General features: G+C 34.2%; 2 protein-coding genes across 2 annotated transcripts; both read right to left on the reverse strand.

Annotated features, from left to right (window-relative positions):
• Positions 1-585: 585 nt before the first annotated feature.
• Positions 586-7,831, reverse strand: LOC120129280 (transducin beta-like protein 3). Its single transcript, XM_039146823.1, has 15 exons — positions 7,655-7,831; positions 6,955-7,257; positions 6,110-6,292; positions 5,838-5,987; positions 5,209-5,426; positions 4,632-4,920; positions 4,150-4,284; positions 3,848-3,966; positions 2,719-2,875; positions 2,311-2,557; positions 2,151-2,227; positions 1,864-1,983; positions 1,547-1,677; positions 1,301-1,475; positions 586-1,027 (listed from the first exon to the last, which is right to left on the reverse strand). Exons 2-15 carry the CDS (start codon positions 7,249-7,251, stop codon positions 659-661), a joined length of 2,667 nt encoding a protein of 888 aa, XP_039002754.1. The 5' UTR covers positions 7,252-7,257; positions 7,655-7,831; the 3' UTR covers positions 586-658.
• A 1,524-nt stretch (positions 7,832-9,355) lies between these two features.
• LOC120129270 lies at positions 9,356-18,487 on the reverse strand. Its single transcript, XM_039146817.1, has 13 exons — positions 18,395-18,487; positions 17,389-17,463; positions 16,062-16,278; positions 15,067-15,152; positions 14,894-14,988; positions 14,512-14,812; positions 13,932-14,429; positions 13,162-13,780; positions 12,810-13,040; positions 12,552-12,673; positions 10,927-11,015; positions 10,627-10,890; positions 9,356-10,465 (listed from the first exon to the last, which is right to left on the reverse strand). The coding sequence occupies exons 6-13, from the start codon at positions 14,771-14,773 to the stop codon at positions 9,608-9,610; spliced, it is 2,943 nt and encodes a 980-aa protein (XP_039002748.1). The 5' UTR covers positions 14,774-14,812; positions 14,894-14,988; positions 15,067-15,152; positions 16,062-16,278; positions 17,389-17,463; positions 18,395-18,487; the 3' UTR covers positions 9,356-9,607.
• Between the last annotated feature and the right edge of the window lie 6,590 nt (positions 18,488-25,077).

The following is a 25,077-nucleotide window of genomic DNA, read 5'->3' on the forward strand; positions in this document are numbered from 1 at the left end:
TTCTTATCTCAGTAACCTACAATGCCTAGGCACTGGCATGTCGTGGCTAATGCTCTTCCAGTGGGTTCTCGCCTCTTAGCTGCCGGTTTGAGTGATGGACGGTGTCCTATTTGTGGTCTTCATTGTGAAACAACTCCACATGTGATTCGGGACTGTTTCGATTCTAATGCCATCTTAACTGCTGCGGGGTTCTCAAATACGTTCATTCACACCCCTCGTGCCTCATGTGGTGATGGGTTTTCATTTTCAATGCAGGCCCTCCCCCTTCAACAATTCGTGGATCTGTTAGGTATAACTTACTCTTTATGGCAACGACGAAATTTGGTTGTCCACGAGGGTAGATTAATACCGAGGTGGCACCTGATTAAAGAGGCTTGCGCTTTCCAGAATGCATATGCTCAATTTCATGTTGATCCAGCATGGCAGAACTAGGAATTTATTATAGCGGAGCTAAAATAATTTTTTGTTTTTATAAATATAATTTTTTAATTGAGGTCTGACAAATTTTTCTTTAATTATTTCATATATTTTATAGTAATAAATAGAGGTATCTATAGAACCAACGTTTAGTTAACAACAAACAATAGCCAACTACAATTCCCCCCACCGAGTATGGATGTTCATGCAGATCAGAAAAGAGAAACTAACTTACATCCAGTTACGCCTGCAATGGCACGGCCGCATTACTTGCATGAACTGAGCTGTCCTTCACCTTCTTACGTGAGCGAGAACCGTCTCCAGATTTCCGTGATTTCCTCTTTTTTGCTGAGGCCTTCGATTTCGCTCCTTCAGAAACTTGTTTTTGATCTTCCTCGGCATTATCTGTTGAAAGCGCATCATCTGTGTTTTTCCCGGAATGTGATGAAGACTTGATCTTCAAATCACCCTGAATCACGGGTTCAATAACGGACATTCGAGTGAGAGTGTAGTCCAAGAGAAATGTGCTTCTTATAAGCCTGTCTATCCTGCTGAAATGTCTCTGAGAATATGGGATAAGACCCTCAAGCAGTTCACTAATGCCTTTAATCTGCAACATAGTTTGTTCAAGCGCTCAATTCAGTGGGTATAAAAACTATTATATCAAACAAAATAAACACTTAAACATCAATAAACCGGGATGAAAACCCTGAAAAATGCAATGGTTCTTGCATTTTCAAATAACATTTTGCTTCTAGGACCGTAAAGCGCATTTGGATACAAAAATATTGAAAATTTAAGAAGAGACGGGGCATTAAAATTCAACTTCAATAATAAACGACAAACGGGCTATTAACATCAAGTAACTATTGCTAAAGAATACCTCGATAATCTCTGTTGGAGGAAGAATGTTGAAAGCTCGGAAAAGAACAGACTGGGCAACATGACACAGCTTTGGCTTCGTATTCCATTCTCGTATATACCCAAAAAGTAGAAGAAATTCTTCTTTGCCAAGGGCGTGAAGAGCCTTGTCTATATGATCCCCAGCTTCTCTCATCCTATATAGCATTCTTATGATAAAATGTTGTGTAGGACTAAGGAAGCATATATATGACTAGGTATTACTAACCTGCAGAGCTCAGAAAACAACTCGAAAAGCTTATGAGGCCTCCGGAGCTCCAAAGCAATTTGTATTGCCTTTGTGTATTCGGCATCTAATAATGCATTTTCTAATTCTTGCCCTCTCAAAACGCCTTCTTCCTGCGTCGGAATGGAAAAACACAGTCAAAAGTTTTGAGCTACTAATACATAATTTACACAACAATAATTCCACCACTTGATTTTCTCTTAACATATCCAAGGGCCTATTCTAAATTTGTCAAATTATATGTTCCATTATGCTCCAAGAGGAAACAATATCAAAGTACAAAAGTATAGATAGCATACCTCTTTACGGAAAGCTTCCTCTTTCTCTGCAGCAGTTGCATCATACCAAAGATTGATCACTGCATCACTACCACCTGTTGCTAACATTTCTGTTTTTTTCCCAACAGCCAATGCCCAAACCTGCAGACCAAATTTTATCGTAAAAATTTAAAGCATTAATGCCACATAGCTTCACCTTCCTCCATGTGCAAGTGAAGCTCTTAAAAATCTTTTCATCTTCCTCCATGCACAAGTAAAGATATATGCAAGTTCCCAAACATTAAAATAAACAAGTAATAATTCAAAACCTTATCCTCGTGCTGATCATAGGTAGCAATGCATTCATTCGTTTTGATTGTCCACAGCTTAACCAACCCATCAGCACCTGAATGGTGAATCACATGCTAAATGTCACCAAAATGCTAAAATGGAAGAAATCCTAATGAGTGAAGAGAAAGAAGTAGTTACCGCATGATACAAACTGGGTTCCACGTGTAAGAAATGATGCTCTTAATACACTTGATGTATGCCCTTCAAACGTTTTTAGGCATGAACCATCAGCTATAGCCCATATCTTTACAGTCTTGTCACCTGATGCCGTTATTACACATTGATCAACAGGTGAAAACTCTACACACCAGATCCCTCGTTTATGCCCTGTAAATTTAACCACAAGTACCAGTTCTGGAAGCCTCCAAACACAAGCAGTACGATCCTGATTGCCAAATAAACACATTTTAACCTTTTAAATGTATCTTTGGAATCATATAAGGATGCCTCAAAGATAATATATGTAGTTTCATTCTCCACTAATAAAAGAAAATTAATAAGGCAATAACAAAATAGGAGGCTGACTGAGATGCATTGCCTACTAACCTGAGAACCACTACACACTAGACTGTCATTTGGTGCAACAGCCAGAGAATTTATGTCTTTATCATGCGCTGCTACAACTGCCTTTGCTTTTAAATTAATAGGTTGTTCGATGTCATCTGAGAGTCCATCAAAGTTCCAAACCTTAATGGTACGATCACTGAAGAATATGGTACATGTGTGAGAATAGAAAACCATTATCATCCAAAAGAAAGAAAAAAAAGAATAAAATCAGTAAGTTGCAAATTTGGCAACAGTTTTGCAACCATAAATTCTTATAACAGGAAAAGTACAGAATCGACGCACTCCAGAATACAAGTTACTGGAAAAGAAAAATATAAAGATATCACGGAAGCACTCAAGAGTTCATCTCAAGTTGTTTACATAGAGATTTTTTTCCTTTATGTTTCCTGTCCTACTTTAGTTAAGGGTACTAACTATGGTTTATATTTATTTGGTCATATAACTAGGATATGCTCTTTTTTAATGAGTTTGAATGGCTAGGATTAGAAAGGGGCTTATTTGCATCCAACAGCTATGATTAAAAGCTTCCACACTTTTGTTTCCTTTTTTGTTTCTACTTCCACACAACATAAGCTTATCAGCATAAAATAAAAGATGACATGGAGAAAACAATAATATTTTTAAAGCACCAAATCTAAAACAACCACTTCACAGGTTCTAAGGAAACATGACCCATCATTTAGCATAACTTACAAAATACAAGGTCCAAGATGCATCGTGAACTCATTTCTCTATTGTCCTTTAAGAATACCCCAATCTCTAAGTTAAAAAATGATTTAATGTCATACTGCCGACCAAAACTGGCAGACAATTTTGAAGGCATAATGCCCAGTGTATCTTAAGTCAACTACAACCGGCAACCCAAAACCTAATTACATTTGTCAAGTCAAGGAGAACAATTAGCTCTTTTAGATCACATAAGAGATGGTTAAATCTTAGCACTTCACTCCTACCACAAACACAGACCGAGAACAATTAGTAATTAAGCATCATGTTGTTTGACTAACTCATAAGAAAGTTTAGAAGTGATTATAACAGAGAGTGCACACCACATGTAATAAAATTTGATTGCAAACAAACAGACAAGGTTCCGAAAATAAGTGCTCACCTACTGCCACTAACAAAAAAATCTTGGCGCTTCTTGGAAAAAGCAACAGTTCCAACCGCTCCCATGTGACCTATGCCAAGTCCTATGCAACATCGTCTTTCTGGTTCCCACAGCCTTACCTATAAAAGTAGATGAAGAAAATAAAGATGCCTGCTCTATGAGAATGTTTGTGGCAAAAGAGACCACACCATGCATCATGCAAAACTACTTAGCATCGTCAGGCTCACCCACCCCCCCTAACACAGGCAACTCTTAGTAGCAAAGCAAATATATATATGAGTGATAGAGAAGGAAAAACATACACTATTGTCCTTACTCCCTGTTAGAATAAGCCTTCTTTTATCACTTGAAATAGATGTATCAAGGCAAAGAATAGTATCAGTATGACCGGCCAACACGTAGGAACATGACATGGAGGAAAGGTCATACACTCGAACCTGCATATGTGTTAATCGATACAAATTAGACATTTACATCTTAATCCACATAAATCGTAAGTGCAGAAAAACATACACATGCACACACATGAAGGGTCTGTAAACTCAAACAGGCACACAGAAAGCCTCTTTAAGGAGAATACATTAATAAAATCAATCCAGTTAAGAAACTACCACAGAAATCTATCAAATATAATTGGGTAAAACAACATGAAAAGGGCCAACAAAGAGCACAAATAAATCCAAATTTGAAATCAAGCTAACAATTGGATCATTGAACATCGAAATAAGTAATCACTATGTAGTACAATGTCCAAATGCACCGTCAGCAAGCTTTACTAAATCACCTGTTCAAGATTAGTAGCAACAGCTAGATATTGTTCCTCTTCATCAAGAAACTTCATATCCACAATCTCATCATTGAAACCCACAAGCCTTTTGGTCAATTTTAAAGACCACTTTTCTTCCAGATGCTCTGCTGGAGAATAGAAGAGAAACTGCTGATCAGCTGTCACACAAAGCAATCCTTGATCCATGGGCAGCATAGCAGCACTTGTGAAACCCCTTGTAGAATCTTCACCCATGTCTGAGCTAACAGTAACATCTGAGGACTTCTGCTCGTACAAGCAAACTGCACTGTCAAAGGAAATGACAAAATAAAATATATTTAGTATACATCAATGCAAAGACATGTATCTTCATGGAGGAGACAAACAAAGCGGCCACTAAATTATTCAAACTAAATTTTAGGAAAAGATGCCACTTTATTACTCTTCAATGAAGGAAACAAATAGATTTATTTTGTATATGTAAAAATGAAGATGTGTATCCTCAGAGGGATGACCAAAAACTCCCGGAGGGAAATCTATATCATCAAACTTGAATCTTAAAGAAGAAAATACAATAAGAATTCCATGTTATTACCCTTCAGAAGTCCAGACGCGTACAATTCCACGTTCACCAGCTGTGATAAAATAAATTCCAGTTGACCCACTTTTTTTCTTTCCACTTTGCTGAAGGAATGCACCCAGAGATGAAGCAAAATGACTCCCAGAATAAATTATACACACAGCTTCAAGCACCTCATATGTTGGGACTGTACTCTTGCATTTATAGTCATGAAGGTCCCACAAATTTACAACCTGAGATGACAAAGAAATGCTTTCTGGTTGACAATTTGATACAATTGATTGCTGAACTTTATTTAGATTACAAAAAATAAGGAGCTATACACACCAGTCGAACATAACATAAAGCAGAGCACCCAAGAATGTAGGCAAATATTAACACAAATCTCTAGAAGTACAAAGCATTAGCAAGATACTCCAAAATACTGAAGACTAGTGAACAATCATACAGAAGAAGAAACCAGATACAGTTAGAGATACAATTGAAGGGATAAAAATATAGAAGAAACAAAAACCACTAGTTTAAATAACCTAAATGTAGACCAAGTAGAGTTTCCCAAAAAGCATTAATGCTGTCAAAAATAGGATTAGCACTTACAGGCAATTCACACTGTTTAAAAAGTAGTAGTGCCCCTACTTCTATACCTTATCTCTTCCGGCACTTAGCAACGTCCATCCATCTTCAGACACTGCCACAGAAGAAACTGCTGAGAAATGTTTTTCTAATACTGCAACACACTTCTTGGCTAGAAGATCCCATACTCGTACAGTAGTGTCATCACTTCCAGAGAAAAGCTACAGAAACAAGGAAAAGGTTCAGAAAAATTACATTTACAGGGAAAAATGAAGCAAGCAATTGCTAGCGTAAGGATTAAAGATTAAAAAACAAAGACTAAATAGATGGAGTTAGAACTTACAAGGCTTTTATTTATATCAGGATGAAACATAATACTGGTCACAACACCTTTATGACCTTTAAAGTAATGAGTGCAGAAACCACCATCAACATCCCAAACAAGAACTTTCCTATCAGCTCCTGCAGTTGCAAGCAACCCACCAGATCCATGGCAAGCCATACCCATTACAGGACCATCATGGCCCTACTCAAAGGTAAATATTAAAATAAAAATAAGGCCAAAAGCTCCGCCGAGTTTGTGAACATAACATTAAATATACATTAATACTAATACAAAAATTATGTCATACATCAAGCAACCACTTTGACTTTTTCCCCTCAATGCAAAATCAACAATTTGGATCATAAAATGCCATTCTACCCCAATTAAAGACATCCTATGTTAAGCTCAGTTAAAATTGAAGTCCATTTTGATGTATGATTCTTCTTTATTTGAAATTGAAGTTGGTTACGAGACCCATTGACTTGAACTTTATATAAGCCGTTATAATAATACATGCTTCATTGTGACATTGACACAATTATATATGAACTTAACAAGTCATGCAATTTATAAAAAAAATCATTACAGCATGTAATGCTTCACTCTGTTGTTACTTCTGCTACTATTTCTTTAATGTGCAGTTTAATTTAAATAATTTGAAAAAGAAAACATATTTATATTTACCTCATCTAAGCAAAAAACATGCTATCTTATGTTCCTAACAAAATTACAATAGTAAATTTTGGTTCTTCAAAAACATAATTTATTATAACATCAAAACCCACTTTTTGGGATCTTATCAAAGAACAAGTTCAAAATCCTCATAACATTACTTGGAGGAGAAAAATAAAGTAAAGGCTGACCTTCCAAGAGCGTAGGCATTTGAAAGTATCCAAGTCCCAGACCTTAATTTGCCTACTATGTCCAGCAGAGAATAACAGCTTATCATTGGGACTTAAAGCCAGTGCTGTGATGGTACCTGACTCGGCCTCAATGGTAGATTTCGTTGAGGCCTTTGATGAATCCACAATCTTTATGGATTCATCGCATGCACAAGCAATGAAAGAGCCATCCGAAGAGACCACAAAAGGCCCACCACTATAAAACTGTTGCAGCGATTGAGAGCATCGATAGTTCCTTTTTAATGTCACTGACGGCATTTTTCCCTGAAAGGACAGGAAAGAGATTTGTTGAATTTTTTTTTGGCCATTGGAAGTTTTTTCATTAAGGTTTTTGGTTTTAGTTGTATCGGCTCTAATTGGAAATCTCTGTTTAGCAAGCTAAACAGTCTCAAACACGAGGAGGCGAAACAGAGCCAACTTTGATTTCCATAAATAAATCCAAACTTTAGCGAACAAGAAAATTCATACTCTCATAACCAACTTGTTGCAATCAATTGAAAAAGAACTCAAAAAAGGAAGAAAGGCAACGAAAAAAAAAACATTCTGTCAATCTCACTGCACATGCATAGCAGCATCCAACCAACAATTTATAAAAATAAGGTCTTCAAAAAACAGCAAAATTAATAACAATGAAGAGAATTGATTGTAAAGGAAAACATACAATGATTTAACTCGGCTGTGGCCCCGACAGAGCAAGGAAACAAAACAAACCGAGTTTGCCTTTGCCTCGAGCTGTCAGCTTACCGTGGGTGCAGGAAGCAAGCCGAGGATCTAAGGTTGGCGTGGATGTTAAAGCGGAGGCCAATCAAGGAGGGACGCCGGCAATGGAAGGGTTTAGCTTACTTTGGTTTTAGGGTTTTAGTTCTTTTCTATTCTCTTGCAAGGGCTTTATTTACTTTGGTCAAATTTTGTTCTTAGTTCTTATAATATACATAAGCTATAAATATAATTGATATGCTTTATTTATTCATTTTTAACTCTTATACTTTTCTCTTTTTCATTTTTTTCTTTTAAGTTTGTAGCCAGCATAATTAATCTTAATGTTGGTTGTCAATTATCAGTATTTCTTACTTTTATCTATTTTTTTGTGTTATACTTTTTTCAACTTTTAATAACTCTGCTTCTATGATAGAGGTAAAACAATACCTAAAACATTATTTTTCTATCGGATATATTATCAAACCTGGTAAAGCGTCTAATAATAACATTTTCGGTAGAAATAATAATGTTTTAGGTAATTTTTATCAAAAAGTTAAAAAAATAATAACATTTCCGGTAGCGCCTTTTTTAACCGTATATTAAACTATCGCACGTGAGACTTCTCCTACAAATTCTTGCTCGAACGTAGATTATAATGAATTCATGTTTATCTTATTTTATTTTTCTTTTTTTCTTTTATAAATTTTTATTTTAATTTATTCAAGTAGCTCTAGAATAATTTCAATAACTTATTTTATTATTTAAAATTATTATTACTGTTCTATTAAAGTTATTTTTAATTTCATTTGATAATTATTTTTTTAAAATTTAATTGAATTATTTTAAATGTTTAAATAATTACATTTTAATAAATATATATTTTTAAAAATTACTTAAATATAGGTTTTCAAAAATATGTTTTTATATTTTATTAACAATAAATTTTAGATAACAAAAAATTAAAGAATAATGTAATTTAATGAAATTGAATGTATTTTACACTGATGTGTATTATTTTTAAAATAATATAATTAACAAAGTAAAATTTCATTTTTTTAAATATCACAACAATTAATCTCACTAGATATTTATCTTTAGTTTAAGGTAAAGGAAACGAAAACAAAAATGTAATCAATAATTGGTATAGTGAAATAAGACACTAGATTTTTTTAAACAACATTATAGGTTTAAATCTTAACGTTTGCATATAGAACAAACTAGATTAGAATGATCGCCCTTTTAATGGACCTCTATAAAATCTAATCTAAATTATCCAAAGATTATTTGGTTAATAACTCAGATATTAGTGATTAATTAAAAAAATATGTACATGAAACAATTGAACATGGACATTTGAAAGAAATACGAACCTTGGATAATTTAATAAAGTGTGTCGTTGCTTGATAGGGAAATTTGCTTCGTATTCATTGGATTTGAAGCCTAATGGATCCAATATAGCATGAGATGGTTATGTTCCTACTGCTACTGAGTATGGTTTTGATCTTCCTACTGCTACCGAGTTTGAGGTCGAAATAAACCTATCCAAGAGCTGACTTCTGTTCGTCCAAATTTTAAATTCCATTTAATATTTGAGAATTTTTCAACAAAAATATTAAATTAAAAAAATTCACTAAATTAATTATGTTTTAAATTTAAGCCGAACTTGGGTAAACGTATTTTGTATTCATAGATCAATCCAACCCAATTCTACCAGCATGGACACCTTTAGGTCAAAACTGATTGATTGTCTTCAGACCTCATGAAGAAAAAGAAAGCATTGGCTTGTAATTTTTACCACATTTTCTCACCTTCTCAAATTAAACACTTAGGACCACCCTCCATGCATTAGCAGTGGTAGTATCCCAGTATGCCTCGAGGACATGAGCTGCTCGGTTTTGGAATCCGACTTTGCATTCTATTCCTCTTCTTGACATGGAAATGAGAGGGAAAGGGAAAGTGAGGCAGATGTATCCTCCTTTTCTTTTCCGGTTACCTTGTCATCTACTGTTTCAACAACGAAAGGTGAGATCCCTCTGTTTTGTGATACAGTCCCAGCCCCTAAAGCCAGCTCAAGATTAGGAGATGTGACGTGAACTCGGTCCTCGTCTTTTACGGAGAGCTCCTTCCACGGTTTAGAGTTGTCCCGCAACTGAAGTTCCCTTGCATGACGTGAAACCACGGGATACAAACACCCTTCGCTACTTCCAATGTCCTTGGGGATAACTTTGTTTTCACAAGCAACATCACATTTCTTCTCTTCGAAAGATGAGGCGGAACACTGATCATGTCTATCTGACGCTAAACTATAACCGGAAGAACCTTGATCTCTAACACTGCTAAATTGATTTATCCCACTGAAACCTGTCTTCAGCATTTTATTATCGCTTCCTTCACCTATAGAAACTCTCTTCACCTCACTCCATGGCAACTTTTTACTTCTATCGGTACAAATTTCTGAAACTGTTTCTGTAAGATCCAAGTACGTGCGTTTCCGATTATTCGGTTGCAAACAATCAAGATCTCTCTTTGAAGAAGTTTTTCCATTGGCACCCACATTATTCATCGGATCCCTAATTTTAACAGAATCACCATCAATTTCACCCATCACAACTGCAATTTGCTCTTCAGTAGGGCAATTTTTTGAAAGTGGATAATCTTCTTGGACATGCATTTCCTCTTTCTCAACTCTAACAGAACCACTATTGGTTTCAGTAGCCTGAAGGCTAGGTTTGAGATCTGTGTCGGATCTACAATCTGGAACTTTGCTCTCTTCCTGCAAACCAAAGACGAAGGTCAATAGGAAGGAAGTTTTGTTTCTTTTTCCCGTTTTCCAAAAACGAATGCAATACAATTCAAATAAAAAAACAAATAAAGTTTCAATGATTACTAGTCCTTCCAATGTGGCTAAGGTACATAGACAGAAGAGCACATTACCGGAGGAGGACTATTGCATTTTGTTTCTGGATGCACCTGTGAGCTGCTTGTTGCAATTCTCGGCAAGATTTTGGTGTCAACTTTACCATCTTGCTCCTCCAATTTTGCTTTTATTCCCACGTATGCCTGTTCAAAAGAAGAGACCTTGTTATCACCCACTCTATCTGTTGAGATACAAGCTTTTTCAACAGCACTGGTTACTGGGACTACATTGCAAGTACTATCACATGCAGCTGATTTATCATCTACCGGCTGAGACATATCCACAGACATCTCCCTTTCCAAATGTATCATACTTGCATCAGGATTGCGTACACTCTTCGTGAAATTAGAAGAGTTTGCTCTTCTTCCCTTGAAAACACCCCAAAGGAATAATAATGCATTCCACCCTGCAAATATTAGATCACAGATTTTAGCATTCTTTTAAAGAAAAATCAAAATATGAAAAATACCAAACATAAAGACAAAAAATCCAACATAAGTAAAGACTAATCTTAAGAACAAAAAGAAACAAATGAAAACACATAAAAGAAATCAGCCTCAAAGAATGAGAACATAATGTTCTGTCGATATGCTAAATTATGAGTTAATACACTAAAACCATTTGATCTGATGTCAAGGAATTTCCCATATAATGTCACATCAAATAAATGGAATGAAAGAAAAAGATTCATGTAGCCTGTCCCCACAAATTAGTGATTAAGAAGTAGTGTTTGAGTTGTGCTAACGCAGAAACAGGAAGACATGCAATGAACAGCATTTGACACTTGACAGAATTAAATAACACAAGCTAATGATCTACATAAAAAAATGAAAATGAAAAAATCCCCAAAAAGCCTATGGACAACGCACTTAAAAAAACAGTAAAGATTTGCAATACATCGCATGTATACAGTCTACAGTAATGTAAACATGTTCTAATGCAGGCTACAGCGCTGATGTTGGCAAGAGAGACAGAAAACGCTCGGTAGCAAAAGATGTCTTCCATGTTGCTTAAGCAGAGTTTATAAACAAAAGGATATTTCTTTTCTTTCTTTCCTTTTTTTACTTGCCATCATAAGCTCCTTTCTTTGAACACCAAGGGGTGACATAACTCTGCCCACATTTGGGTGTTTAATGCATCATATCATCTAGTAGCCTTAGCCTTGGTTTTTAAGTGCGCAAGGCACACCGAGGCGCAAAAGGTCCTTGAAGTCTAGGCGAAAGGCACAGGCGCGCTATTTGTAATATATAATATATATCAAGTGTAAACTATATTTTGTACTCAAAATAATATGATAAATAATAATATAATTCTTTAAAGATCAAAATATTCAATACCATTACACTATCAACTAACAACTAACTACTAATAACACACAAACAAACATAAAAAACATAGTTCAAAAAGAAGAAATATGAAGCAAAGCAAATATCACCATCTTAATGTTTCAAGTTGTAACACTTAAACAAAAAATAAAGCAAAGGCGTGCAATGGAGAAGCAGATCACGGTGGAGAAGAGAGGCATGCGATGGAGAAAGAATATTAGGGATTATGTTTAGTGATTGTATTGTGAGTGAGTTTTTTTTTTAAGATGGGGTTTTTATATTAAAATATAATAATTTATTAAAATATTAATATCTTAAAAAATATCCGAAAGGCACAAAGGCGCTGCGCCTGGCGCCTAAAGCCCGGAGGCACGCGCTTCCGGACGCCTCTTGTAAATCGCCTCACCTCAACCCAGGCGAGCACCATCCAATATAAAAAATAGCCCCAATAAACAAGCTTTACCAGCACCTACTAGGCCACATGGTGTGGTATAGGCAGACATAACCCTTTATCCAAGCCTTTTCACGACTCTTAGATCAAAGCATACAGTCAAACCAAGAAAAATTACAGGGTTCAATACCGTATTTTAGTATCTCAATTTTGCAGCAAATCTTACGCTGGCAATTTTCAGGAAGTTGGTTGGATGGGAATATCAACAGTTCAACACCTTCAAAAGCTCCCTTGAGAGCAAAGTCATTCTTGACCATGGTATCCAGAAGGGCCTTGTAGTTCTCATAACTGAAACGAAAAACACAAAACTAAGTTTTAAGAGAGAATTGAGAAAAATTGCATCAGTGATCAATCCAAATGGAGAATGGAAAGAAGAAGAGGAAGTCCGAACAATGAGAACAATACAACATATGTTCAAATATACCTTTCATGGTTCTTGGCAAAGAAATATAGAGCTATATTATCTTCTTTAGGACCACTGTCATGAAAATGTGTCGGCCAAGTGCTCAAGCGAGGTACTTCATTCAAGGAAACTTTGTGGGGAAAAGAGTTGACAACTTCAAGCACTTGAGGCGATGCAAGTGTTGAGAGATGGGCTTGAATTTCAGCAGAAAACCCTGGAAGTTTTCCACTTTTATGCACCTCAAAAGCTCCCCTGCATAAAAGTAACAGGATTGATCTCATTTGAGAAAAATCTAAAGGCATAGTATGCTGCAGCAATAAATGAAAATGGTACAATGGGGAAAAATAGTTCAATAGAAGGGAAAGAATCCTACTGCCAGATGCATTCATGTTCTGGGATGGCTGAACTATTTGAGACAGCAGACCTCGAGGCTAAAGGAGGGATGGATATCTCTCTCATTGAAAGATTGACAACAGAAGAAACCGCAGAGACAGCATCAGTGGAATGTGAATTAAGCTGCTTGATATTACCAATGGAAGCCTGATTACAAAGATTTTCTTGCCCTTCATGTATACGTTTGACAGGAATCATATTCTTTGTCTTATTAGTTATTGATGATGGAACATGAGATGCTCTGTCATGTATTCCAGGCCTCAAACGAATAGCTGCTTCAATTGCAGCTTTCAACTTATTGCCTTTATATGTGTCCTCCCTACATGTCCTTGGATCAGACTTATCAGCACCAGAAGCTTTAGAAACTAGACAAGAGTCAACTGTATGACTTGTTTCTTTGTGTTTTAGACATGGAACACTTTTTGAGGAGCGACTAACAGAGCTCTCCCTAGATTTCTCACTCTGGTTTGTTGAATCTAATGACAGACATGGCTCATCTGACATAACTCCAATAAAATTATTATGTTGCTCCAACTGGTTTAGTTGGTTTAATTTCTGTTCAAAAGGAATACATCCATTGGTTGATGGAACCACAACATCTGCAAAATAAGAAGAATGCTCTTAACTTGTCAGGGTGAACCAAAGGAAACAGAAACAAAGACAAGGTAACATAGAGAATACACAGCAAAACATTCAAGTCAACATTAAAACGAAAAAAAGTAGTCCCTCCATAAGAATGTGACAACGTACCAGAAGTAATTGCACTTTCTACAGCTTTGCGATCTAGATTGCTGGTAGATTTTGATAAAGTACTTTGTTTTCCATCAGACTGAGCAACCTTAGTTTCTTTGTAGTTGCTTGCAGATGAATGGAAAATTATGTCAGAGCGAGGTGTCTGTTTCTTATCAACCTTGTGTATGGAGACAGTAGAACCCGAGCGAACCGACTTTGAGGAACTTTTCCTTTCTAATGATATCTGCTCTCTATCTATCTTTGATCCTTTCTGATCTTGAACATGCAGATATTTAGATGATAGCCTTTTAAACTTTGATTCCCCGGTATTCAACTTTCCTGAGTTAGCGGATTTAAATGAGAAGGATTTGTCCATCATTCTACCAAGTTCCTCCCTGCTATCAAGGGATTCATGTTCTCTAGCACTTTTCTGTTTCGGAAATACAACTTCATCTACAACCTTGACTCTCCATTTGGAGTTCAAACTATTGAATGAATTTGATTTAAATGAGGTACCTGTATCAAGTAGAATGGTATGCCAATGTGTAAAAATAACAAATATAGGAAAAAATTTAGCCAACAAATTCAGTTCACTTACCCTTTGGTGCTTGTAGTTGTGTACCAGAAGGAGAACGTACAGTTTCTGGCATATCATTACCAGAATGGTTTCCAAAAGAATTTTGCAGATATGGCTTCACTTTCCCCTTGTCTAAGTCCTTGAATGAACCCCCTCGAGACAGTGCAGATACTCTATTAGGGCTCAATGGTTCTGGTGATCCCATACTTGTTTCAACAGCCTTCTGTTTCGGAGCCAAAGCACTCTCTAGATTTTCAGCATGCCTCTTAGCTAAGCTCTGCATACTTGAGCCAACTTCGTTTGCTTTTTCCAAAATTCAAACCTTGAAAATTCAATTGCGAAAGGAGTTCAGTACAGGACCTGTCAGAGTGCCATTTTCTGTTCCATCAGTTTGATAACTAACCTTGTTTTTGGGATTCAGTCTCATCAACAAGCTTGCATTCTTCACAAAGCCAATAACCTTCAGGAACTTTCTGAAGCATTTCTCGCATACAATAACTGATCAATAGAATTAAAAACAAAATATCAATAAAACTTACAGAAGAAACATAAGGATAGAGGGATCAGTGCACTTACGTGTGCTCTGCCCCATCAGAGCACTTGCTACATATAGCAAGCAAATCCTCTTGTCCTGCATCCCCACAAATATCACATACTTTAACCTATTGCAAACAATTGGGAAAACAAAGAACACACAAATCAGCAAAATTATTGATATGAATGAGTATTTGATCAATTTTTTTGAAGTTAAATAAACAACAAATCTAGCAGTCCTGCAAGGGTAAAGAAAGAAAAGAACCAATTCTCTTTAAGTAATGTAAATTAGATGGAATCCGGTTTTATATAATACAACAATCAGTCCCAAGGAACCCAGTTATATCAGTCAATGCATGCAGACTTTCTTCAAACAAAGAATAAAACATAATTACTGACATCTTCCGAAGCATCTGATTCATAACCCTCATCTGCAGAAAGTGCTTGCAAAGGAAACTCCTTCTTGTCAGATAATTCAACAAACTCAGTCAACTCATCTTGCTCGCCTTCATTCAAACTTTTACCACCATTACCTGGCGGGACACCACTATTTTTGTCGATATCTGCTTCGCACTTCCGAATTTTGGCAGATATCTCAGAACTGCCTCCAATAGCAACTTTGCCACTTTGAGAATGTGAATATGGGCTTTGTATCCTCAGTGAATTACTATCAGCATCTTCCTCCTTTATGGAAAGAAGTTCAGACAAGTCTAGCTTCTGGGAAGAGAGCAACTTTTCGGATCCCAGACTACAAACTGACAATGAACTAAGAGATGAATCCTTAATATCTAAATTGTTGTTATTTGCATCATTGGATCTACTAGCAGAAGAAATATTATCATCATGGCCTTCAACACTTTTGAAACCATCATATTTATTTGAGAAGGCCCTTTGAATCCCAACATCATCTACTTCATCAAATACACCAGATGGCCTTATAGTTGCTTTAGTTTCTATATGTTTGGAGTAAGAATCATGATTTGAATTGACACCTAGTAAATTGTTTGCTTCACGCAGGGTATGTTGTAAGCTGTCACCTGTTGTATCCTTGTTGTTAGAGTGCAGACTTGCCACATCAACAGGATCAGATTCATTGGAAAAGTCATCACTTTTTAATCCCATTTGAGCTATACTATGGTGCATACAAGATGAAAAAGGGGCAGAGCAAACGTTGCAGGTTATAGATTCTGCTTTGGGATGAACTTTTTGACTCATGTTACACCAAATAAACCTTTCTACTCTTTTTCATGGTACCTAAGAATAAAAAAACAAAAGAACAAATAAGCAAATAATAAATGGAAAGGAAAGATGCATGCCTTTTAACAAACATGTACTTTATTCCCTTTACTAAAAGAAAAAATTAACTGATCCTATGGAACAAAAATACTAATAGCAAGTGTGAATAATTTTTAATTCAACCATCATAAAAAAGAAGATTAACTGCTTTCTACTCTGGAAGATATACTAACAGGAAAATAATGAGCTTTGCATCAGAGAAATTATCTAGAAAGGTTAAAAAAAGGAATCAAACAAAGCACCAATCTAATATTTTATTGAATCTAAAATCTTCTGACTAGGCAAACTTTTTATACAAAACAATCAACCATACACTAAAACTATTCCAAAGATTAATATTTAGAAGCAAATCGATGACATTTCTAATAGAGCGCACTTTTCATCATTGAAACTGAACGGTGCAGAAAATTAGCACCACCAAACTGCAATAAAAGTTATAATGCAATGAAGTGCTTTAAATTCTAAGAGCTAGGAATCTTTAAAAAAATCATACCAGCTCCTCAACAGGATCCATATATGCTGAGTAGACGTAATCCAATTTAAGTCGGGAAATGGATGCATGCATGACAATAACATTTTACTTGGTACTGAGAGAACATAGAAAATGGAAACGATGAAGGGAGACCATTTGCTAAGCCAACAAATATGAATCCAGCGAAAACAAATGAGATTGGGAGACAGCATACAAAAACTAAGAAATAAGTACATAATTTTCTTGCACTCCACTTCTAAACCATTCCCAGAAAGCACAAGGGGAAAGTAAAGTAATTTTCTAATCTATCATTCTTCATCCCCTACCTATCTGTTCATCTGGTTTTCAACACGCTTCACCAGGAAAATGCTAAAGTTAACCATAACTAAATACCGTGTATTATAGTCTTATGAGGAGAGCGACAGCAAAGAACTAGGCACTTTCTTTTGAGGAGAGCGACAGCAAAGAACTAGGCACTTTCTTTAGTCAGTGCCAATAAATAGATGTCTATCCTTCTTTCAATCAAAAACATTATTGTACCAACATGATTGATAAAGAAAAGCATTTGCAAGTTAAGAGCATAGATTGCAGATTACCTGTTCTCACCAATTCTTCTTAATACCATCTCATGCACTGGACCTTGAACGCAATATTTATAAAAGGCAATCAAACTGCACCAAAAATGCATCATTAAAAAAATGTTCTCCAAGTAAACCCATAGTAAAAAACTTCTCTATTTAATAACATCTAAAACCACCGAAATGGCAAGCCCTTGCATCTAAACTCCTCACAGATGCCTAACACAGTGTCCTACAATGTTGCACAACTGAACACAATAAGGAAGGGAAGAAATATATCCAATTTCCAAAACCTAAAACCCTAGTTCCTAACATAGGCCACCCAACACCAGAATAGAGATACATTGTTTTTAATGATAAAATATTACTAGCATTTCCACATATTCCATGGCATCCAAATGAATAGAAAAGTTCAACTCGAAAACACCATCAATTAAATTTCGAAACAATGAATTCAATATTGAAATGTTTCTAGTCGCTAAAATTAAACAAAACCCTATAGAAGAGAAAATTTGATATTACAATGTTCCGGCTCGTAGAGTATCTTAATTCGCATTGTAAAGCTCCTCAATACGCCGCTCCTCCCGCCTCACCACAATAGATGCTATTTTCGCCGCCGCCATAGCGGACGCAAACGATCGCGCAAATCTAACATTAAATTAACTCCTCTCTTCCTCACTTGGATCCCCCTCCCTACCTCACTCGTTATCCCCGGGATAAATTTTCCACTCAAATTTCAATCTCAATCCCCCAATTTATACTTCAAAATGTCCTCTCCGTTGTTATACAGGAAAAAATGACATTAAAAATGTAGAATAAAACAAAGTTATACATGCAATAATAATAAACTAAAACATTTCAATTTTTGCTCTTCATGAATTTAACATTTTTATCTTTCTCTCATGATGATCTGAGGAAAAATATGTCTTGAAGCGGCAATTAATAACAGAATTGAATTTACTCTTTCCCACATAAACAAAAATCAATAATTAAAAAATCTTTAAAATTAAATAAATAAATTTACCTGAATTTTTTCAGTATTTCATTTTTCTTTTCTTCTCTTTTTCCTCGGAGTCTCTCGCACTCCACCGCCTTTTTAAATGTTTATTTTTTCCTCTCGAGTGCCGCGTATTTTAAATATTTATTTTTCCTCTCGTGTGCCGCAGACCTTATCTCCATTAAATTTGAGTTACTCTTATATTTTGTTTTTGTAGATTTCGTAATAGATAAATTGAATATTAACGTTTTAAGTTATTTTAATAATAAAAAAATTAATTTTTTAATGATTTTCAATCTAAATAATTATATTTATATATATATATATATATATATTTTATCAATTGATTAAAAAATATTAGTTTTTTTTTAATTTCTCTAATCAATATCAAATCAATTTATGGGATCGAATTAAATTAACAATTATAATTAAAATTATTGTCAATTATATAATGTTTAAATATGATGAAATAATATTTTAAATTAAAATTCATCGTAAATTAATCTTAAATTAGATTTTCACATAATACAACTACCTTAATAATTTATTTAATTAGTACAAAATTTATTATTTAGTACAAGTATGATATATATATAGACACTTATTTCCGTCTAAAATAAGATTCAAATATTTTTTTATTCTAGTTGTGATGTTACAAGACCCAATTGATAGATAAAGCTTGAAGCCTAAATATGTCAATAACTCATGAAGAGGGTTTTCATGCTGTTGCAAGTCTAAGAAGAACCTGCTAACTTACACGTGTGTGCACTTTACGCATTGTGTTTAGGTTTCCTCCACTTTTCAATTAACAACAATTTTTTGAGTTGTTGAAAAAATATAAAGGCTTAATAAAAAAAAATAAGTGCTTAAACTTTACCTAGAAAAACACGTTTTAGTGCATAAATTTTTTTTTACTAAAAATAGGTGCTTAATTTTTTCCTATTATAATTTTAAGTGTTCAACCCTAACTGTCGTTAAAAAAACTTGTATCCAATTAAAACACGACACATATCAAGATTTTTTATTTATTGATAATTTCTTTAAATTCAAATGTTAATTTAATATAAAATAAAAATAACATATAATATTATTTTAATTATCATTTAGGGTTAAATGAAAAGTTACCGAGCATTTCTTTCTCCTCAATGTTTCCTCTAAACATTGTCCTCTCCTCTCCCTTTCATTATTCTTCCATTTCTCTATTTCAATCTAAGGTTTATGGTTAAGTGGAAAAACATAGATTGAAGCCCTAAAAATTACTCAAAATTTCTATTTACTCTTTATTTGTCAGAGTTATCGAGTGAATCCTCAAAATCATGTTAGAGTTTGAGGGTCATGTATTGTTATTGCAAAATGAAAGCCCCCATATGCAGTTCAAGTATGCCTTGGAGCAAAGGAAGAAGATTTTATGGGTGTTCCTAAGAGAAAGAGATCATTTTTATTTTCTAAATTCAAAATTAAATAATTTCAAAAATATTTTAAATTTAACATTTTAGTGTTCTATTTTATGGGTTGTTCGATTTTATGGTTATTCGATTTGTGGGTGTTTCCATCAAATTAGGTTTCTTCTATTTTCATTTATTGTAAATTATTGTTCCCGTATAAGAACTTATAAAGCTTTTTTGATTGGTATAAATTTTTCTATTATTTTTTACTTAAATTTTCCCTAGAATTGTTGCAAGTTTTTTCAGTGGCTTGACAAGGAAGAAAGCAATGGTTCTGTAATTAAAGATTCGAGAGGTTAACTTGAAATTTTAATGATGGAGAATTACAAGATTAAGGCTGAAAACAATGAATTGAAGAAACTTGTTATATTTGATGAAGTTCAGAGGCTATGAACATTAGCGGAAGATCAAAAAGAAAAAATTAGAGCGTATAAAGTGAATGCAACAAACATGAGGAACAACTCACTATACTATAAGATAGTTTTTTTTACTTCATGGATATTGTATATTATGATAAAATTAGGTTTTTAGATAGCATAAGAAAGTTTAGATGTGTTAAGACTAAGAAAAATGTTTGGTTATGTGTTTTGTTTGATATGTGAAGACCAATTAAAATGTTTACTTATGTATTATGTTTGATATGTGAAGACAAGTAAAATGTTTGATATCTATTTTATTTGACAGTGTTTTGTTAATGACATTAATTTGGACATAATAACATTTGCATGACATAAATGAACATTTGCTAACACCAAATCAACATTAATTTACAGAAAATATAACTAAACATATAAGAAAATAGGTGTTTGTCATACACAAAATATAACAATAGTCAACACTTGTTTGATACATGATATCTAACATCATAAAATATAACAGCTCATGACATACACATAATAACATGTTTGGCACATAATAACTAAACATATAACAGAAGGTATCCAACATCACAAAATATGATTTTCTAAGGTATCCAACATATAACTTGTTTGGAACATAATAACTAAACATATAGCATCACAAAATATCCAACATAAGCATCATTTTCTAAGGTATCTATATGATTTTGTTAGGCCTTGGTAGGCATCTTTGGTCCTCTTTTTCTTGGAGGCTTAGCAATATATAGCGGACTGTTAAGAATATGTTGCAGTAGGGGCAGAATATGTTGCAGCAGGGGCAGAAAATGTTGCAGCAGAATGAGAAGTTAATCTTCTGTGAGGTCTAAAAAACACCACTTGGCTTGGTCTTCCAGGCTGTTAATGCAAAAAAAAAATTTAACAACCTCAACAATTTAAATAATAAAGTTTAATGTTTTAGTAAACTAAAAAACTTACATTGGCTGGATTTTTGTTTGGACATGTTTTCATATTATGTCCAACAACCCCACAAAATCTACAAGTCATTCTTGATCCCCGTCCCGTCCACTTGTTCTGAGTATGCATTTCACATTCATCTCTTATTCTTTTATGCTTTGGCCTTCTAGATAAGTTTCTCTTCAATGGAGGATCAAAGGTGCCCATTTTTGTGTTTTCTAGAATTTTTCACTTGGGATTGAAGGTAGGACAACAGTGTATAAATCAATAAATACATGTGTTTTGTATGCATCAAATATAGAATCCTCTAATTTGTCTCCTCTATATAATATGACACATATAATATGGGGACATAGAATACATGTTAGGTCACATACTCTACAAGTGCATGACCAGCCCCTAAAATCAACAACAAATGTGTCTTCATGACACATGACCTCATACCCTTCAGCCCCATTCCAAATCACATGACAATATGCACTCATACCCTTTTGAATTTCAAGTTTTTTTTCAACTCTAGGGCACAATTCACTTTCCCAATTAAATGTGTTTTTTCTTATTTTGAACTAGCCTAAACATGACATAATGTATAATGTTCTCAAACATTTAGATTATAGACTTAAACCTAGCCCCTAGAATGATTGAATTAAAATCCTCTGAAAAAATATTATCAACTGTGTCAGACTTAGACCTAGTAGAGAATAAGGCTTTGGACCAATGATGTGGATCATTTGCCATTAGGTCATCAAATGATGTCTTCTTTAATCGTCCAATTTTTGAAGAATGATGTTTGATTTGAGGACGAGTTGTAGCCTTGCAACATAACCAAAATAGCCGCTGAAGGTCACCACCTCTGTGCAGTTTCTTCCAATTGGAATACATATGTCTAGCACAAAATATTTGCTCCACATTTGGTAAGCATAGAATAACCTCTTCAAGCATCCCCTTCATAACAACAAAAAAAGGCAATAAATATAAGAATTATTATCTAAATATTTTATAAATTTCAAATTGCATAGAAAAAAATTAATTGAATAGAATTATACCTTATGCATATCACTAACCAAAGTGAGGTGAGAAACATCTCACAAGTCCAAGTCATTCAAAATAAGTTACAAAAATCATGCCCAAGTCTCATTGTTTTCCACCTCCACTACTGCCCTAGCTATAGGAAATTTTTTTTGTTTCCATCTTTACCCACAACAAAAAAAAATTCACATTTGAATAACCCTTTCAAGAAGTAACCATCCAATGAAATTATAGGTCTACAAAACCTTTTAAACTCTTTCTTCAGTGCACTAAAACACACATAAAACCTCTTAAATTTGGGTTTTTCAGTTTCGTTGGGCCTTTCAACCATAAGCTCAAATGCTCCGTTTGGATTACTACTCCTTAAAGCATAAACATAATCAAATAGTTTCTCAAACTCGACGGCAACATTACCCTTGATATTTTCTAAAGCACATTTCCCAGCTTTAAAGCATGTATTCTTCGGTAAGTCAACTTTGAGCTCCTCCCTGCTAAGTCTTTGCATTTTTACAATCTTTAAGTTAGGTACAATCCTAAACTTTGGAAGAAAATGTTTCCCTATCAACTTGTAATTTGCTCTTATGTTCTTAAAATCCATAGAACACTTGTTCTTAGTCACTAATGTCTTGATCTAGTAACACTCATCAAATTTATCCCAATAAGAATGTATAACAAAAGGGCATCCATTTCTCTTACACATGAACCTAATTTTCTCTTTTCTATTTGAAACAAACCTAAAATCAAAACTATTAGCTACTGTATAAGCATAAAGAGCATCCTTAAATTGTTGTTGAGATTCAAATATCATTCCCACCTGGAAGTTCGGTTCAACAGTTGAAGCATAAAAAAATACCTTACCACTCTTCTTACAAATAATATCACCATCTAAGTCTGTCTCATAACTATCAATGTCAGAAGAGTCTAAGTAATCAATTTCCTCTCTACTATCTAAACCCCTTAAAGCTTCTTCATTTTCCTCGATAGAAACATATGTTCTCATTATGTTCAATATCAACTCTACCCTCCTGTTCAACATTAACTCTCAAGTATTCTACATTAACAGATCTATTTTTATTTTCCTTTGGAATACTCTGAACTTACTTTTAATTGCAACTATTTCCTCATCATCATTATCTGATAATAAATTGTCTTTATCTAACCAATCTGACCTACTACTATTTCCATCAGTATCATTTAAGTCATTATAAATGATCTCATCAACATTAGGACCACTGGAAGCATTCATAGTCTGAAATAAATAAAAATATATATTAGTATTTTTAATATTATAAACATGGTTAATATGTTATTAAAATAAGTGGTTTAATATGTTTTTAACGTATTGTTAATCTGTTCATTGTTTTTTTAATGAAACAAAGTGTATTACTTTACAACTTTATTAGTGTAGTCTTTATTGTTGAGATTTGCGGAAGCTCGAATCGACAACCGAAATGGTTCGCCAAGAGGGGTTGAGTCGGTTCTTGTGTTTAGGGGGTAAGGAGATTGAAAGATAGAAAATTTGCATGATTTATAGTGGTTCGACTTCTCAACCAAGTCTACATCCACTACCTTAGCTCATCACCAAGGATTTTTCTAACAAATTCACTAATTTGTTCTTTATTTTTCAAGGACAAAGAGATAACCTTTACAAACTCCCTAGTTTTTCACGGGCTAAACTAGAATCTTTCCTTAGCTTTCAGCAGGCTAAGCTAGAACCAAAACCCCTTTACAATGAAAGGAAATGTAAATAAGAAAACCTCTCTAAGGTAGGCGTTTACAAGAATTAAGCTCACAAAAACAAAAATATTTACAAGAGAAAGATGAAATAAGATTGAAAAACTCTTCTCTTGTGTTTGATTGCTTGGATAGGTGTTCTATACTTTCTTCAAGTGTCATCAGCTTGTTTCTATAGCTTGAAATGAGTTTGAAGTCGTATCTAGCCATTGGAGATGTTTTGGAGCAGTTGGGGATTAATTTTATGCAAAATAAGGTTGTCCAGAACTAGAAGTATCGGTACTCTACTATGGGGTATCGATACTACCTTTGTTAAATTCAAATTAACTAGTCGTTGCTAGCCGTTGGATCCTTGTGGTATCGATACTCTCTAAGGAGTATCGGTACTACTTTGCACTATGGTATCGATACCCTTGCATGGTATCAGTACCATTTTTGCATTCTGGAATTTGAGCCTTTATGGTAGTAACAATACTACCTTGATGGTATCAGTACTACCTTTGCCTATGGTATCGATACCATAAGAACAATATCGATACCATTCGTATTGATACTGCAAAGAACAATATTGGTACTTCTTTGTATTTTGTGCTCAATTCCAATTTAAATGAACTTTGAATTATTTTTGAAATCTTTGAAAAACTTTGAATAAATTCAATTCAAGTCTAAAAACATTTTGCCTTAATTTGTTATATCGAAGCATAGTGTTACAATCTCCCCCTTTTGATATAACAAAACATTTGAAAAATTGTTTTTTTTTTGCAAAACTCTCCCATAATAAAATGTTTAATGAAAAAAAACAATTGTTGGAAAATATATGAAAATGTTCAGCTCCCTTTTTTCATTAAGAAATTGAAATTTTCAAACCAATACTTCTCCCCCTTTTTGTTATATCAAAAATAATTCAATCTTTAAAGTTCTAAAATAACATTGGAGAGTAAGTGGTAAACTTGACATTTAAAATATCATTTGAAAAATCAAAGCTCTCCCTCAAAAAGCGCATTCCAAACAAAATTTAGCTTTAAGAACTTGACACTTAAACAAAATTGAATTTCATCAAAAAATAAACAAATATGTTAGTAACACATGAAATTCAATATATCCAAGTCTAAAACACTTTATGCAATATCAATTATTGAAATTAAGTGCATATGCATAAAGTTTTCCAAAAATGTTATGCATTTGAAAA

The sequence above is a fragment of the Hibiscus syriacus genome, unplaced genomic scaffold (assembly GCF_006381635.1).
Source record: "Hibiscus syriacus cultivar Baekdansim isolate YM2019G1 unplaced genomic scaffold, ASM638163v2 tig00110483_pilon, whole genome shotgun sequence".
In the NCBI taxonomy this organism is placed as follows: Eukaryota; Viridiplantae; Streptophyta; class Magnoliopsida; order Malvales; family Malvaceae; genus Hibiscus; species Hibiscus syriacus.